This window comes from Myodes glareolus, chromosome 7 (assembly GCF_982192425.1).
Source record: "Myodes glareolus chromosome 7, mMyoGla1.1, whole genome shotgun sequence".
In the NCBI taxonomy this organism is placed as follows: domain Eukaryota; kingdom Metazoa; phylum Chordata; class Mammalia; order Rodentia; family Cricetidae; genus Myodes; species Myodes glareolus.
In genome coordinates, this window is record NC_142032.1 from 95,877,359 (window position 1) to 95,896,564 (window position 19,206).

The following is a 19,206-nucleotide window of genomic DNA, read 5'->3' on the forward strand; positions in this document are numbered from 1 at the left end:
TTGCTACATAGCAAAATATTCCCCCAAACTATTTACTGTTCTATTAATTTTTAGCTTTAAACTTATTGTTATTTTTATGTGTGTGTGTGCAAATATGAATGTACACATTCCACAGTGAGCTTGTGGAGGTCAGAGGACCTTTGGGAACTGGTTTCCTCTTTCCACTATATTAAGGAGAGTTAATTTGGTTTCTGTTGCACTGTGCACTCCAGGCTAACTGACCCGCAAGCTTTCAGGTATTTTGCTTGGCTTTGCCTCCCATCTTGCCATAGGAGCACTGGGATTGCAGATGAGTGATACTATACCAACGTTTTAAATGAGGGATCCAGGGATGGAGCTGAAGTCAGGCTGTGTGGCCAGGCTCTTACCAGCAGAGTCATTTCACCAACTGTTTTATATTTGCTAGACGATTTCTGAGTCAAAGTTTTGTTCATTTGCTCTTTAAAGATTCATTGTTACAACTTACTGGCCATTCTTTAAAACTGCCAGCCTGAACCTCTGTCAAAGTGAGCATGCCATTACAGTTTCTGCCAAGATGTCCAGATCTGAACTCAGTTCCGGCACTGTGACTTCATCATTTATGTCCTGTGTCCCTAAAATCAACACAGGGCTCTGCTGTTGTGATGAGGAAGCAAAATCACAGCTCTGAAGTTGAGTTCATCCTCCTGGGATTTTCTACCTTTCCTGAACTTCAAGGGCAGATGTTTGGGGCTTTCTTAGTTATTTATCTGGTGACTCTGATAGGAAATGCCCTCATCATCACCATCATCTTCCTGGACCAGATCCTGCACATCCCCATGTACCTGTTCCTGCAGAACTTGTCTTTAGTGGACCTCTGTTTTAGCACAGTCATCACACCCAAAATGTTGGTGGTCCTGACCACCGAGAAAGCGACCATTTCCTTTGGGGGCTGTTTTGCACAGATGTATTTCATTCTTCTCTTTGGTGGGACTGAGTGTTTTCTCCTGGGGGCAATGGCTTATGACCGATTTGCTGCAATCTGCCATCCTCTGTCCTACCCGGTCCTTATGAACAAAAGGGTCTTTGTGAAACTGGCTGTGTTCTCATGGGTCTCAGGTACCATGATGACTACTCTGCAGACCACATGGGTGTTTAGTTTCCCCTACTGTGGCCACAGGGAAATTAACCATCTCTTCTGTGAGACTCCTCCAGTGCTGGAGCTTGCATGTGCAGACACGTTCCTGTTTGAAGTCTATGCCTTCACGGGCACCATTTTGATTGTCATGGTCCCCTTCCTGTTGATACTCTTGTCTTATACTCGGATTCTCTTTGCCATCCTGAGGATGCCATCCACCACAGGGAGGCAGAAGGCCTTTTCCACGTGTGCCTCTCATCTCACGTCTGTCACCCTCTTCTATGGCACGGCCAGTATAACTTACCTACAGCCCAAATCCAGGTACTCACCGGACACCAAGAAACTGATGTCATTGGCTTACACCCTGCTCACCCCTCTGCTGAATCCACTCATCTACAGCCTGAGGAACAAGGAGATGAAAAGGGCTGTTGTGAAATTATGGCAAAGAAAAGTGGGTTTACACACGACTTGACTTGTTGAGGACCTCGGTGCTTTTCTATCCTGCTATTGAACTCTATATGGATTTTTGCAGTTGTTGAAAGCATAGTACTTTTCTTTTGGGTAGATAATGTTTCCTTTCTTGATATCTCCATGCTTGGAGGCATATCACATTAACCTTCTCTTTTAATACTGTAGTCAATTGTTTTTAGGAGGTATATGATCCATAACACATGACTCACAATTTATTGATCCACCTTCTGTTGTTGAATACAGGTCATTGCTAGACTGTTGCCATTAAGACAAAGCTGCAGTAAACATCTAATTCCTCATGTTCATGTTCTTGTTGATTTTATTTTTATGTGATAGATCCCTCACGAAGACTGAGTAGATGAATTATTTTGTTTTGACGTGCTTAACTAGGTGTTACAGATGCCAGCTGAAGTGGTGCATGGTTTCTTAAAATTATTTTTTAAATTTATTTTACCCCGACCACAGTTTCCCCTCACTCTTCTCCTCTTGATTCATCCTCTCACCTCCCTTTTACCCCACATCACTTCTCCTCTGTCTCAGTTAAGAAGGGTAAGGCCTCCCATGAGAGTTAGCCAAGCATGGCTTATCTAGATGAGTCAGGATCAAGCTCCTTCGCTCTTGCATCAAGGCTGAGCTAGACATCTGGCCAGAGGAAATAGGTTCCAAAAAGCCAGTTCATGCACCAGGGACAGGTTCTGGTCCCACTGCTAGGGTTTCCACACACTGATTTGCACCCACATGCAAATGAACTACGTTGTCCCATGCAGGCTCCCTAGCTGTTGGTCCAGATTCTATGAGCTCCCAGGCATTCAGGTCAGCTGTCTCTGTGGGTTTCCCTGTCATGAACTTGACCCCACTTGCTCATACAATCCCTCTTCCCTCCCTTCAACTGAACTCCTAGGGCTTGGCCCAGTGCGTGACTGTGCATCTCTGCATCCATCAGAGTCTGGATGAGGGTTCTATGATGACAGTTAGGGTAGACTCCAATATGCTTACAGGCGAGGGCCTGTTCAGGCACCCTCTCCACTATTACCAGGAGTCTTAGCTGGGGTCATTTTGTGGATTCCTGGGAGTCTCCATGGTACCAGGTTTCTCCCTAATAGTGTAATGGCCCCTCTATCAAGATATCTCTTTCATTACTCTCCCTCTCCATCCCTCCTCCAATTCAACCATCCCGATCCCTCATATTCCCATCCCCTGCCCCCCTACACCAGTTTACCCAGAAGATCTAATCTATTTTCCTTCCCAGGGTGATCCAGTGGTGTATGCTTTTAATTACAGTATTTGAAAGGTCAGTTTAGGAAACTTGAGAGTTTAAGATCTGGGCATGTGTTCCAGAGCACAGTGAGACTCATCTTGAGAACATAAAGGCTGAGGATGTCACTCAACAATAGAATGCTTGCCTAACATGAACTCGGCCCTGGGTTTAATTCTCAGTACCACAAACCAAGCATGAAAGCAGAATTGCTGTTCACATGTGTCTGCTTACTTCCGGCGGATGTTGAGCCCCACTGAGCACCACTTCTATCTGGAGCAGCAGGAGACCAACTACATGAAACAATTTTTCTAGAGAGAAAATCCATTCTAAGAAAGAGTAAAGAATTCATTTATTTTTGGGTGCTCAAACTTGTTTGAATTCATACATCCTCATTTTATAATCACAAACTGGGTTACTTTGGGATCTATGTATGTATGTATGTATCTATCTATCTATCTATATGTATGTATGTATGCATCTATCTATCTATCTATCTATCTATCTATCTATCTATCTATCTATCTATCTATCTATCTACATCTATATATCCGCTGCCCTGCGGAAGCCTGCCAGGCTGCCTGCCTTTCTAGGTGGGCGGCAGCATCTGTCATTTTGATGAACAACTATGTGATGCAGGGCTGGAAAAGATGGAAAAATGGAATGGGAGGAGCATGCACTGTGGATAGAGGTGGAACTGGACACGGGATGGTAGCGACAATTGGGAGAGAAGGCTGGGGTTGACAGTGAAACATGTTATTGGCCAGTCGAGGCAGCAGGGTAGTGTACAGTAGCCTGGAATGTACTCAGATGCGGACTCAGCCCCTCAACACACAGACTAGCCATGGGATTGCCCTATCTCTGGGCAGCGATGGAGGCCAAAGATGAGGAAAGTTTCTCTTTCTGGATTGGACCTCATTGGAGGACTACCATGGTCTGAGACGCGGTTGGGGGTCATGTTAGGTTTGGTGGTTCATACTGATGCCCCAGGCTGCAATAGAGCCTGAGATCCGTGTGGACATTCAAAGTCTGTATTGTTGTCCGTGGGCCATGCTGCTGCTGGAGGCCACACTGGTTTGAGCGGCCCTTGCCTCCACCCGAGGCAATGGTAATGGTCCTTTCTGTCACTGAGAGCCATGTCTGGGTCCATGGTTCTACTGCAGCCAGGGTCTATGTTGATGACTGAGGCCCATGTTATCACCTAAGGCCATGTTGCTGTCTGGTCTTGGAGGACATTGTCTGGATCCATGGTCCTACTGCGGCTGGGGCCGTGTTGTTACCGGAAACCATGTGGAAGCACTCGATCTGTGCCCCAGCTGACAGTAAAGAGCAAGCGACCTGTTTTTGCAGCGATACCGATTACTGAAGTTGCTCAGTTGAGAGGTACGGACATGGAAGGCCTCTGTGACAACTCCTACCCCCACCCACCACCCTCCTCCTTCTAGAAAAGTAACAGCCTAACCAGGAAGCATCAAAGAGATGCTGACGAGGATGCATGATGAGGATGCTGAAATGTAGCCTTCCAGAACTGATGGCTTCTGGTCGGGGTTCAGGAGGAGAATGACGCAGTTCTAATTGAGTAGGAGGCTGTTGAGAGTTTGCCCATTCTTCAGTGAGCATAGTGATGACACAAATTGAACTTGTCTTTTTCATTATTTTTTTATTTTAAAAAATTTGGGAGTGGGAGGTCACAAGGAGGCAGACACGGAAGGACTGGTAAGTGAGTGTGATCAGGGTGCATGCTGTGAAATTCCCAAAGTATCAATAAAATATTATTTTAATAAAAAAGTTAACAGCCCATTTTCTCTTTAAAACTAAGAGGAGGAATCCCTTCTTGATCCTGGGGATATATGTGCCGATAAGGTTTCTACAGGATGTGTAGAATGACAGATATTACAAACACACACACACACACACACACACACACACACACACACACACACACAAATTTGTTCTTTGAGAATTTAATTCATGTATGAAATGAGTTTTGATTGCATTTATCCTCTAATTTCTCTTCCAAGTCCTCTTGGATTCTCCCCACTATGTCCTGTTTCCAACTTCATGATCGTTTATTTATTTACTTTTTAAGACTCCAGTGAGTCTAATTAGTGCTGCCCATGTTCTTGTAGGCACGGGGCATCCATTGGAGCATGACCACACATCTGAAGAAAGTGGCTCTCCCTTTCCTTCCTTAGCACCCATCAATGTCAATAATTAAATAGCTAAGGTTTGAGTGGGGTTCTTGTGCCCCTCCCTCGTCCATGCAGGAATGCTGACCGGCTTGACCTCGTACAAAAAAAATCACAGCTGCTGTGAGCTCGTGAGTGCGGCGGTTCTGCTATGTCCAGAAGGTAAGTGCTTCTTTCCAGCCCTCCTGACTCTTGTCTCTAACAATCTTTCTGCCTCCTCTTCTATGATGCTCCCTAAGCGATGGGGGATGTCATATAAAGATCCCATTTATGAGTGAATACCTCACAGACATTTGCTTTCTGCACTTTGGTCGGTTGTGAGTCTCTGTATTAACTACTGTTCACTGGAAAAGAAGCTTCTCTGATGAAGAGTAAGAGTTGAAACTGCTCTTGCTGAAGACACCACATACTTTGGTCAGCAGACAGGGAAAAATCAAGCCATTAGTGATCTGGAAGCTCTCTTCTCTCTAGCTTGCATCCACAGTCCCAGAAGATGCTCCATAGGCTGCTGGAGGATAAAAATCAAGATTTTTACCCAGCTGTGAACCTTGTGAGATATAATCATGCTTGACCTCGCAACATATACTCATGCAGCAACAGTGTCCACAAATGTCATCGATGTAAGCTAGCCCTTCCTGATTGGATTTAAGACCTGTGGTGTAGAAGGAAATTCTTGCCTGGTCCTTTAAATATGTCTAAAAATCTAGCCACTAGGAGAGATTATATTTCTATTTTTTCATTAAATGTGTAAACTTCCCACGTTTGCTATTCTTACAAATATTTATAAAATGTTAGTAGTCAACACTATGTGGGAAGTTCCTAAATTCTCAGTTGGCAGTGTTGCTGTGGTTTCCACTTACATGTTCACTGGTAGGACAAAATGTCCCCCACACAAATAATGAGTTATTCCCGTCATCTACTGTGAAAAGATGTCCTTTCTCTTCTCTGTGTTCATTGGGTCAGGTTACCCACTATGTGGCCTTTTCAGACTGAATACCTCCACAGGTTGTGAAATTTGTAATATTTTCCATTTATAGCCCTATGTCTCATTTCCTTGTTATACAAAGAGAATATGAGATTTGTGTCTATTGAATCTGAGTCATGTGAACTCTTTTGTGCTTATGTTCTCCTCCATGGATGGTAATAAGGGTAAAATGTTTTTTTCCCAAGTTAAATGCCATGACCATTGAACCATGAACTTAGCTTCTACTCATACTCCATTGGATAGATTATGTTTCTCTCTCTCTCTCTCTCTCTCTCTCTCTCTCTCTCTCTCTCTCTCTCTCTCTGTGCGTGTGTGGTGTCTTTGTGTATATAGCGCTGGTGCTCAAGGAGGTCTGAGGTAGCAGATCCCCAGGAACTGTAGTTGCAGGGATTTGTGAGGTACCCAATGCCCAGAGTTAGGAACATAAATCAAGTCCTCTGGAGAGAAGTGTGTGGTCTTAGATATAGCATCTCTCCAGATGTTGGAGAGGAAGTATGTGGTTTTAGATATGAGCATCTCTCCAGATGTTGGAGAGGAAGTATGTGGTCTTAGATATGAGCATCTCTCCAGATGCTGGAGAGGAAATATGTGGTCTTAGATATAGCACCTCTCCAGATGTTGGAGAGGAAGTATGTGGTCTTAGATAAGAACATCTCTCCAGGTGCTGGAGAGGAAATATGTGGTCTTAGATATGAGCATCTCTCCAGATGTTGAGCCATCTCTTCAGCACCACCTTATTTATTGATAATTTTGAGACAGGGTCTCCCTTGGAGCCTGGAGCTCACCAATTTGGCTAGACTACGTGTCTAACGATCTCTAGTAGCCCTTCTCTCGCTCCCCAGCGCTAGAAGTACAGATATGTGTCCATGTTCACAGTCGTTACATGCGTGCTAGCGATCCAAACTCAGGTCCTCGCTCTTGTACAGTAAGCAACTGACCAACTGAGCCATCTCATTATCCACATCTTTCTAATTATGTAGTGAATTTTCTCTTGGGAAAGAATCTCAGTGCTGCATTTGAACTGGTTCATAGGCTTATTATATTTTGGAATGGCATGCTGAAGCTCTATCAGCAAGATGCAAAGTGTCACATACTGTGGCTTTGGACTCCAACTACACATAAATAAAACAGCTTCTTCTAGAATTGTGTGATTGTAACTATCATTTACATGGGAAATAATAGAAATTTCATGTGTTATAATTGTGAACTCATTTATATTATTCATACTCATACTACTCAATGGTATTAATTAAATATGAATAAAGAATCATTGTGACACATTTTAGTGAGAAGTTCAGGAACCTACAATAAAAATGAACAGCCCCTAACTGTCTCTGGTAGCATGTCCCTAGCTATTTCAGCACTTGAGAGGTTGAAGTAGGAACTGAAGTTCCAGGCCAGCTTGGACTATATATTAGGACCTGTTTTCAAAAACAAAAGGCAAAATAAAATCAAAGAACATACAAACAAAAGTTCACAGACAAACATATAAAGATGAAAATATCAAAACGAGCAAGGAAACAATAATTCCAAATGTTGGTTCCACTATTTTCAAGCTCATTGACCTTTACCTCTCCTTGGCGGATTCAGCATCTTTGCATGCAAGGACAGAGAGCTGATGATGGCAACTTTACCTGTCTTTAGAGAAACCATGAGACTCAGCTGTAATAGTACGAGCGGGTCAGAATGATGCTCTAACCTCTTAGTTTAGGCTTCCTGAAGCTAAGAAGGGAGCTTTCCTTGAGCCTCAGAGTTGGGTGTATTCTGAGCCACCGCGCCTGGGTTGGGGGCAGGGGAAGAGAAAGAAAACAGAAAACACAATGTAATGATAGAAAGCATTGCAGATTGAAATCCTTCTATGCTAGACGTTGTTTCAAAGTCTTCACCTTTCTCTCTCATCCTCCGCTACTTAGACTCCAATACTGAATCTTTTCTCTCTTTCATTTCACAGGTACATCAGCTGCACACATACTGGATCTTTTGCTCACTTCTTTTCCACTATCTGCTCTTTTCTCTTCCCAGCCCAGGGTCTTAAGTCGCTCTGATTGACCTCTATGTTCTTATGTAGTCTCCCCTCTTTTCTGCTCCTGGCTGAGCTTTTTTTGACAGTGTTTTAAGCTGTGTTCATTTTAAGTTGCTTGCTGATTCTGCCTTCTCTCTAGTACTCTCTTCTCATGTGTCCACTCTCTTTATGTTTTCAATATGGACTTGTGATTTTATAACATTCATCTCCTGTGAACACTGCAGATCAGGTTTTACTTATTTCCGTTGTTCCACAAACTCTTTCCTTGGCATTCATGTTTTTGTTTTGAGCTTTTCTTCAATAAAATTCGTGTCTATGTGAGTTTAAAAATTTTGTAGCTTTATTTTCTGGTGACAATTTATTATTAGTTCGTGTTTCTTTCTTGGCTATTCTTTTTACATCCTATGCTGTTCTCATCTCTTTTAGGCTGTTTGATTCTAGAATGTTACTAAAGTGTGTGATCTCTTTGGGTCACCTCCCATCTTTTCTCTTGGCTTTTCTCTGTGGTGTTTGTTTGAAGAAAGGGACTCACATGTTCCCCGTCAGCAGGAATAACTCAGGATATACAGAAACACTCCACATAAACTCCCACTGTGTTGAGACAGGCAGATTTCTTGATTCCAGTCTGCACTTCACTAAGCATTCAGGTGACATGCGTGTACTTTGAAGCTTGAAACTTGCTGCTCTATGATACAGATTACATCTTCAGGGTGGAGATGTTTTCCACCTCCTCTACTCTCCTGCTGTCAGAACCCATGGAACAAAAGGTATCGTTCAGGTTTTTATGAAGCTAAGTGGAGTGATCTGTGGTCATCCACACCCACCTTCTCTCTTCTGTCACAACAGACGGAAGGAAAGCTTTATCACCATCTTCCCATGCAGTTCTTCTTGCTGGGACAAGAGGATCGTGGCTTTTGTCCTCCAGGACATGGCACTGCAGTGGTTTAGCATGCATGAGATGTAGGACTAGAAGCCTCTGCTGGCAGACACACAGGGACTTCCCAGGCCTGAGGATTAAGCTGACACAAGATGGATTTCAGGAGTAAGAAGAAGGAGATAGGAAACACAGCCAGTCACTTACACGCTGGTTTGGACTGGTGATAGTGAGTTCTGAAGAAGCCAATGGGTTATGTGGAAGGTTCCAGAATGGGTGATGTTTAAGAGGATGCGTGTGGACTCCTCATAGTCTCAGTGTCTCTTGCTCGAGAACAGGGACAATGTTTCCTTCCCATGAGGACTCTGTCTCCTGATTTGAGGGTCAACAGAAAGGTCAGAGTAACCTTGTGACTGCTGTCTTTCCAGTATCTTTATCACAATATTCTTTATCACAATATTCAATATCACAATGTGAAAGCGTCTCATTTTAACTCTTTTGAGAGCTGTCTAGACCAATAGTAAGATATGTGTGTTTATGTCACACCCAGGAGGTGTGGATGTGGTAGATTGTTGTGGGTTCTAGAAATTCCCTCTGGGTTTCTGATGCTGATGACAGAGGCACAACCCTTTGAGAACCCATATTGGAGACCAAGGCTTTTTGTCCTGGTCTCAGCTTCACTTGGTTTGTCCCTTCTACTGCTCACCGTTTTCTTGCACCTTACACAGATCTCTCCTATATTGTAGGTTGTGCACTGGGATTTTTAAAAGTGAAGTTTAGATTCCTGCTTTTCACTATTTTGGGCAGTGTCTAGTAGTACAGTGTTACTTCCTCCGTGATAGTTTGTTTGTCTGTGTCTTTTAGATGAGGTTATAGACCAGGGTGGCATTTTTCAGATAAGGCTTCACCATGTAGACCTGGCTGGTCTTGAACTTGGCATCCTACTATCTCAGTCCTGGAAGTGTTGAGATAATAGATTTTTTTTAATGCTAGGGTTCCTTTCCCTTTAAATATGTCTGAGATTCACTTTTTGGCTTTTAAAAGCCTTCCATGTACTTATTCCAAAAATAAAAAAAATTAAGCAGGAGATAAATCAAATAAATACCAACTGTGTCTCAAAATTCTACCCACTCTCATTTCCAGTATAATTCCTAAAAGCAGTTATTCTAAGTTCATTCATGAACGCTACGGCTGATGCTTCCTGCAGTCAGAAAATACAGTGTGTGTAACAAAGTATTTCCATGAAACAAAGATGGGTTTTTACACCCTGCATTTGGCTTGTTTTCCTTGCTCCTAAACTTTTAGTTTGCCTTTTTGATTTTTGACTTCGTGCAGGTTTAGTTAAATCATGTTTCTTGCATAATCGCTATGATTTTGAAATTTATTGGAATTTTCTTTCAATTTGTATAGATATTGTAGAAACATTTTTGAGCTGAACATATATTGTTGACTGAGGTTTTCTGTCCCACCCAGTCCTTGTCCAGGCTGGTTCCCACAGTCATTAAGTCCCAAAGAAATCACACAGGTTTACATTAGTTATAAACTAATTGGCCCATTAGCTCAGGTTTCTTATTAACTCTTATAACTTGTATTAGCCCATGATTTTTGTCTATGTTAGCCACATGGCTTGGTATTTTTTTCGGCAAGTCACACCTTGCTTGCTCTGTGGCTGGATCATGACTGCCGAATAAGCTTTCTTCTTCCCAGAATTCTCCTGTTCTTGTCACCACGCCTCTACTTCCTGCTTGGCTACTGGCCAATCAGCATTTATTTAAAATATAATTGACAGGATACAGACCATTGTCCCACAACAATATATAGTTCTTTTCACTTCCTGTTGGTGGAGACTGCTTGTTTGTTTTCCCGCTGCCTAGACTCCTGAAATAATCACACAGAACTGTATTACTTTAATCAGTACCTGGCCAATCACTTATGTGTATTGCTCTTCTATATCTGGTTAGCCCATTTCTATTAATCTGTGTATTGTCATGCGGCTGTGACTTACGGGCAGGGTTCCTGAATGTCTGTCCCCAGCAGTGACTGCATGACTTCTTGTGACTCCACCTTCTTTCTCCCAGCATTCAGTTTATTTTCCCCCTGCCTTCTGACCTATCACAGGCCAGGGCAACTTCTTTATTTATTAACCACTTAAAGCAACACATATACAGAAGGACTTCCCACATCAACTTCCTATTTATTTTCATTGTCCTGTATTAATTTAAATGTCATTATTTAAATCACTCTGCATGTATTTCATGATGTTACTTGATATCCTTGAAGGAGACATAAGAATTTCTCCACACTTTGGCTATTGTAATATCAATATTTTTGTTTGGTTAACTATTGATATTATTATTACCTACTGTCTGTGTTTTATCACGTTCTAGGTATTAGCTCATTTTCACTGAGATAAAACATACTTGTGGAAAGGGCACACACCACCATTCTATAGATCTATGACCTTCAGATACAGAGTGTACTGGGGAAGAGAAGAGTTCCCACAGAAAAATTGGGTATATGAATGATGAAAAGTTCTAAAAATCATGGAGGCACGCTGCATGTCTGGGCATGTCATCCTACCTACTGAGTGGTTTAGGAAGGGGTCTGAATTGGACTTTGAATATGAAAACCCCTTTCCTTTATGACCTGTGGTCTACTTTACTCTGGGCATAGATAGATCAGGGAGAATACCCCTCTAAGTGTCATCTCCAGCCTATGGCTGTAGGAAGAAAGAATATTTTGTAGGAGAAACTTACGCTTAGAAATCTGTAGAAAAGGGAAGCCTTGGTGAGGGCATCAGTAGAATTCTGTAAAGACCTTACTAGTAGGTCTATGGAATCTGTGCTCTCCTGGGCAGAGTGAATGATCCCTCACTGTTCTAGGCAATATAGGCAAACTCCAAACCCTTGATTTACATATATGCTCTATGAAATTAATAACACTGCTTTCTTTATACAGAGAAAAGTGAGTGAAACAGAGGAGTTAGCTCAAAGTCAGGCAAACCCTTTAAACCTTTGCAGTCTCAGGATAAGAAATTCTGTGACTGAGATCCACTGTAATGGTGTTCCTTTTTTAATTTCAATGATTTGATTTTTCTTCTAGAAAAAGGAAAGTTCTGGGCATGGGAGCCTAAGTCTTGAATTTGCCTGCCTGCTTCCCACCGTTGCCCTCTAGATGACAGTCTCACCCACCCTCCCTTCTTCCTGTTTACAATGTCCTTCAGTCTTAGCTGTTGCCTCTTTCTGAGAGCACTATCTGGAAGTCAAATCTCTGGTGTAAGGGGAGGTTATTCCTCATGGATATTCAAAGGAGTGATGCTCCAAGTTTTTCTCTAGAGTGTTCTCGTCCTGGGGGCTGAGTTATAGCCCCTTGAGTCATCATACTGAATATGAGGTTGATTCCAAGTTCTTCAGGGAGTGGCTCTCCAAGGCACATGGCTGGTGCCATCTAATGCTACAAAGTCAGCATTGGAATCACTAAGACAAACTATGAATAAGTGGGTTTTTGTCAGTGTTAAAACTGTTGACAGTGTATGAAAATCGTGGAGAAAGTCATGAGATAAGAAAGCACAGCCTCTGCTTCTGTTGTGTGCCTGTAAGAGGGTGCCTTCACAGTTCTTACCACTTGAAGATGCTGTGGAAGAGACACCCCACCGCTCAACGGTTGTTTTGATCAGCAGCAGAACTTTGTTTTGATGTGTGTACAGGTCTTCTTGTATTTTTCTGAGAGGTAAGTAGACAAAGATTTCTGGAATAAATACTTTGCATACATTAACTATCAAATCCTAGACATTTTTTCTTTTAAAAAAATCTATCTACCTACCTATCTATCTATCTACCTACCTATCTATTCCTCTCCCTACTGTCCTCCCAGTCCTTCCCTCACCAACCCCTCTTTCCTCCCAAATCTATTTCTCCTCCGTTTCCGTTTAGGAAAGGGCAAGTCTCCAATGAGTATATATATATATGTATATGTATATATATGAATATGTATATTCATATGTATACTCATATATACTAATAATATATTATATGTTATTATATATTATAATATATTAATATATTATATGTTATATATTAATATATTATATGTTATGTATATATTATACATAATATATTATATATATTAAAAAACACAGCTTATCAAGTTACAGGAAGATTAAGCACCTCCCCATTATTAAGGCTGGGCAGGGTGACCCAGTATGTGGAGTAGGGTCCCCAAAGACTTGGGGACAAGAGTTGGAGACAGCCCCTATTCCTTCTGCTAGGAGTGCCCTAAGAAGACCAAGTTACACAGCTGTAACATATATGTAGAGTGCCTAGGTCAGTCTCATGTAGGCTCCCCGGTTCAGTCTCTGTGAACTCTCACTGGGTCATTTGGTCAGTGCCAACCCTTACTTTTCTCAATGGGCAGCTGAAGTTTAAAGAAAGGACCACCGGCCTCAGACTCCCTGTTGCAGAGTCATTTAAGACAGTAGGGTCTTTTAATCATTGAGTGACCATTCATGATTTTTCTCCAGTCATAACAGGTTTTTTTCTCCTTGTGAAAATTTATTTTTAGTATGCATATTTGTTTTTCATTTGTCATAGTAATCTCACATTTATGAGGTACAGAGTCCCATTTTTGTAGTTGTATGCAATCTATAAGGCTTAGCTTAGGACAGTTGGCATTTCTGTTGCCTCAGATATTTACCTTTTTTAGAAAAAAAATTATTTTTAACAGTGTGTGTGTGTGTGTGTGTGTACATGTGCACGTGAGTGCAGTTGCACATGAGGGCAAGAAGGCATTTGATTTCCTGGAGGTGGAGTTATAGGTGGCTGTGAGCCACTTGATGTGGATGCTGGAAACTAAACTCAGGTCCTCTGTAATAGTAGCAGGTACTTTTAACCACTGAGCCATCTCTCCAGCCCTCCAGAACTTACTTTTGCTTTACTCTGGGAACATTTCAAACCTTTCTTAGTTGTTTTGAAATGTATGGTGAGCTGATGTCAGTTATAGGCTTCCTACTGATATTAAAAATAATTTCATTTCATAAAGTATTTTTACTGAGTACCATAAAGGTTTACTATTTAAAACTTTTTTACTTATTGAAATTATAATATGATTACATAATTTCTCTCTTTTCTTTTCCCCTTCATCTCCTTTTTTCTTTAAAACTTATGATATCCTTTTCTTTAATTGCTGTTCCACACATTTGCATATGTGTATATTCCTAAATGCATTAAATACAACTGCTCAATATGTATAATGTTACAATGTAGTCAGTTTAGACCTGAGTACATATTGTTCTATTTAGGCTGTTGGAAAGGACTTTGAGGTCAACGGAGTCCATTTTTCCCATTCGGGGAGACGTCAAAACCAAGTATGTGTGAGCACTGGGTTGCTTCAGGCATTTGGCTTGGATTTGTAAACATGGTCCAAATCAAGCATAAATGAACTTGCTTTCACTATTTGCTAATACTCTCCAGATCGTCATGAAGATAACATAGCATGTCTGCTAATCTGTTCTCCTGACATCCTCATCTCTCCTGGTGAATTCGCTCTGGATCTCAGAACATCACACACACACCAGTCCTACGGTCTGATCCAGGACCTCCTTCTGAACTGGGCAACAGTCTTTGTACATCTTTCTTTTCCTGAATTAGGGATTCTTCCACTGCAGCATCTTGAAGTTGGAGTTGTTACTCCCCCCTCATCCCCACATTCCATATCTTAAAATGTGTCCATTGTTTTCCCATTGTAAAAGGTTCTGGCTTCACTTTAATGCATACTATAGGTAAAGATAAAGTCTAGATGTTTCTGAGTTCTTTATTCTCAAAATATTGTATTAATGTCTTTTATGAACCAGGATCTGTTGTAAGTATTGTGCACATAGCAAACAAAACACTTGTTCTCTATCCTGTTCTAGAGGGTTAGGTTTTTCTGTATGATAAAAACGTCATCTGGTACTATCAGGGTAAAATAGAGGTAGGAGTACAAGCGAGAGTTACGGGCTTTTGGAGGGACCTTTTGATGTTGCCTACTGGTCAAGGCACATGCCAGTTTCATGGAGCACACTTAGCTTCCGTTGCTCTCTGGACTCTAATGTATTTGTAGCCATACAGAAACTACAGAATGGCAGTTAATCAGAACTTTCAGAACAATTAATATTTTCACGGATTTCTGAGTAGGGGGACTGGAGAGAGGAAAGAACCTGAGAAGGTTTAGTAGAAACTCTCAAACCACAAATCCACAGGGACTTTCAAATGGGCTTAGAAAAAAAAAAACCACTAAGGTCATAAGGAAGATACTTGGGCATTTGTCCCTAAAAATGCCACATTGGGGTTCATTCTAATAGGATCCAGTAGCTTCGAGTTTGGGTAGAGATCTGAAACCAATTTAAATATTATGTGTGTCACTTAATAAAGGTAAATTTGAAACACACTCCCTTTGTATGTTCCTATAAAATGTTTTGAAAAGCTTTTAACTGTCAAAAATAGCCCTTTAATTTTCATTTGAATATAATAAATATTGTCAATAAACATATATATTTTAAAGTATAAGTATCAGGTTATAAACATTTTTGTGGCTAGCTTTCCTTCCCTAGTTTCTGAGCTAAGTAATGTGAATTTTGGGTTTATAAATTAAAAATCTGTCTCTATATGGTGAAAACTTCTCTTTTCTAATCACTCTTTTGTGGTTAGCTATTAAAATCTATTTGTTTTTTTCTGTTATAGTTTAGAGGCCTTAAAATTGATATTTACCTATATTTAATAAATAATACCTATTGAAGGAAGAGCTAGAATCATGTAATTTATGTTTACTTTAAGTTATATTTCATTTGGCACTGTTGTATCACTTACGATAGAAAACTGTCAGTAGTTTATATATTTAAGAATACATTTTTCATCTAGAATTCTTCATTTCTCCGTTTGTATTTGAATGATTGAATATTGAAAGTGTGTAGCTACTCTCCAAAATGACAATGGGTGTTTTTGTGGGGACGGTCTCTTTTATTATAGTCTGGCAGAATTCCTGGGGCAAATGCTGGCTGGGGCTTAGATCATGACTTCTTTCTTATATTTTATGCCCCTAAGAACAATACAGGGCTCCACTACTGCCACAAGGGGGCAGAATGACAGCTCTGTGGCTGAGTTCATCCTCTTGGGCTTTTCTACCTTTCCTGAACTCCAAGGGCAAATGTTTGGGGCTTTCTTGGTTATTTATCTGGTGACTCTGATAGGAAATGCCCTCATCATCACCATCATCTTCCTGGACCAGAGCCTGCACATCCCCATGTACCTGTTCCTGCAGAATTTATCAGTGGTAGAAATGAGTTTCAGTGCAGCCATTACACCTGAAATGCTGGTGGTTCTGACCACCGAGAAAGCCACCATTTCCTTTGGGGGCTGTTTTGCACAGATGTATTTCATTCTTCTCTTTGGTGGGACTGAGTGTTTTCTCCTGGGGGCAATGGCTTATGACCGATTTGCTGCAATCTGCCATCCTCTGTCCTACCCAGTCATTATGAACAAAAGAGTCTTTGTGAAACTAGTGATATTCTCATGGATATCAGGGATCATGGTAGCAACTGTGCAGACCACATGGGTGTTTAGCTTCCCCTACTGTGGCCACAGGATAATTAACCATCTCTTCTGTGAGACTCCTCCAGTGCTGGAGCTTGCATGTGCAGACATGTTCCTGTTTGAAGTCTATGCCTTCACAGGCACCATTTTGATTGTCATGGTCCCCTTCCTGTTGATTCTCTTGTCTTATACTCGGATTCTCTTTGCCATCCTGAGGATGCCATCCACCACAGGGAGGCAGAAGGCCTTTTCCACGTGTGCCTCTCATCTCACGTCTGTCACCCTCTTCTATGGCACGGCCAGTATTACTTACCTACAGCCCAAATCCAGGTACTCACCGGACACCAAGAAACTGATGTCATTGGCTTACACCCTGCTCACCCCTCTGCTGAATCCACTCATCTACAGCCTGAGGAACAAGGAGATGAAAAGGGCTGTGGTAAAATTATGGCAAAGAAAAGTGGGTTTACACACGGCTTGACTTGTTGAGGACCTCGGTGTTTTTCTCTTATGTTATTGAGCTCTATATGGATTTTGAAGAAGTTGAAAACAGAGTACACTTTTTGGTTCGAGAATATTTTCTTTCTTGATATCTCTATGCTTGAAAACATAACACATTAACCTTCTCTTCTAGTGCTGCTGTCGATTGTTTTAAGGAGTATATGCTTGTGTAACATGATGGATAGTTTGTTGATCCTCTTTCTATTATTGACATACAGATCATTGCTAGAGTGTTGCTATTAAGTAGATTCTCGAATAAACATATAGTTATTTATGTTTATATGCTTGGTGATTTTATTTTTGTGTGCTAGATTCTTCAAAAAGTGATTGATGGAATGAATCATGTTGTTCTTATATAGTTAAAATTTTAAAGTTGCATTTATTTATTATTTGTGAGCATGCAGGCTTGTGGGCATGCCATGGTAGACATGAAGGCCACAGGCTATTATCTGGGAAGCAGGTTTTACATTTGATCATTAATGGATCATAGTGGGAGATCTTGTTCATCTTGCAAGATTTCTATTTGGAGGTCCTAGCTGTTTTAAAACAAATATGGTTGGTGTTGGTTTGTGCGGTTTGTGCTTCATGGTATCCTGTCTGGTTTCCCACAGCCTGATGGGATTCCTATACATCATCAAGATGAACATTTTCCATGCTAGGCTGGATGACCTGATGATCATGCATGACTATAACCTCCTTTGCATTCCAGAGAATTACCAGATAAAATACAACTCTTGCCAGAGCCTTTTCTAGTCCTAGCTCTCTCACACCCCTGAGGGTGAGGAAAGGGGTATTGTGGGTCATATCCCCACCAAAATGGAGGAGGACTCTGATGATAAACTCCATGGACAGAAATGCTCATACCAAGGCCTCAGCTTGACCCAGAAGCTGATAGACTAGGTCTAATGGGCCATTATTGAGAACTTCAGTGCCAAGTGTATGTCCCTGTATGGCAGAAAGATCAACCAGGGCATTTTGCACCTTTATTCTGACGCCCTCAGTTTCTAGTTGGGTGAGGCAGCACCCACTAACCATGCAGATGGAAAAGTACATGTGCTGTGAAGTGACATGTCAATCAAAGGTGAATGAGTTGAGATGGCAACCGATGCGAGAAAGAGTAGATATGTGGTTCTCGGCGTCAAGAAGTGTGGAAGGTTCAGGTCAGCACGTTTCTTGGTTCTGAAGAGGCTTGTCTGCAGGAGAATCTGACTGGAAAGGACAGCACTGATATCCAGGACAGTTCAGAGGAGCCAGATTCCTCTCCCTAGAGCTGCTTGAGCACCAGAGGTTATGGCCGTATTTACATTCGGGCTCCTGGCCGTCTGCTTTGCAGTATCTGCCCTGCGGTCATCTCCTAGTTATGTGAAAGGCTTCTACTCTTAAGAACCATGATTCCCATGACACACCATGATCACAAAGGCACCCTCAGACACATTACCTGTTGGGAAGGAGCCAAGGAGGCTGGAGGCCTGCCATAATTAACCTTCCTTGACTGAGTCATCCCAATTTGGTTCTGTTTGCTGTATCCTGGGCTGGGTTGTGGTCATCCTGTGGGGTGTCTCCTAGGATGCCTTACAGGAAGCACAGACAACTCTTAAAGCATCTGCCATTTTATTTGTTTTATCAGCCTGGGAGTAATCAGGACCACCCAGTCAGACCTAATGTCCCTCTTTTCCTCTTTCCCAGTGTGCTATCTGTTCATTTCTGCCTTCTCTGAAAACTGCCCATGTCTTATCATCTTTGTGTTTGTGAGTATGGGTTTCCTTCGCCAGTGGGTGAGGGTGGTAACTATTGGATTTCTAATACAGAAACACAAGTTGTAGATTTTAAGAAAGGAACTACATTGAAATCTCTAATTTGAAAAAATGTAAAAGAATACACTAAAATAAATTAAAGGAAAGAATAAAATAAAACTAATTGGTCATTGTGGAAGTTAATAATCCTATCACATGGAAGCCACAATAGGAGAACCATACAGTCTAGGCTAGCCTGGACTACACAAAAACCAAATTCCCTCTTCAAAACTGAATCTTTTTCAAAGCTAAATGCCCAGATCCCCAAACACCCCCAAACAGATACAACCAAATACACAAAATGTAAAAACAATACAAAAGAAAATATAAATAAGAAATTTATTTCAATGCTGATTCTGATGTCTTCATGTTTTTGGAATTTTACTTGTCCTTAGAAAGAATGAGGTTGTTCTGTATAAAAGGGTCGAGTGATGACGATGGTACTGTGGTGGAG

General features: G+C 41.4%; 2 protein-coding genes across 2 annotated transcripts; both read left to right on the forward strand.

Annotated features, from left to right (window-relative positions):
* The first annotated feature begins 623 nt into the window (after window positions 1–623).
* On the forward strand, window positions 624–1,568 carry LOC148121507 (olfactory receptor 10A3-like). Its single transcript, XM_087907661.1, has one exon. The coding sequence runs from the start codon at window positions 624–626 to the stop codon at window positions 1,566–1,568; it is 945 nt and encodes a 314-aa protein (XP_087763787.1).
* A 14,369-nt stretch (window positions 1,569–15,937) lies between these two features.
* Window positions 15,938–16,939, forward strand: LOC125417149 (olfactory receptor 10A3-like). The gene has a single exon (XM_087907662.1). The coding sequence runs from the start codon at window positions 15,938–15,940 to the stop codon at window positions 16,937–16,939; it is 1,002 nt and encodes a 333-aa protein (XP_087763788.1).
* The last annotated feature ends 2,267 nt before the right edge of the window (window positions 16,940–19,206 follow it).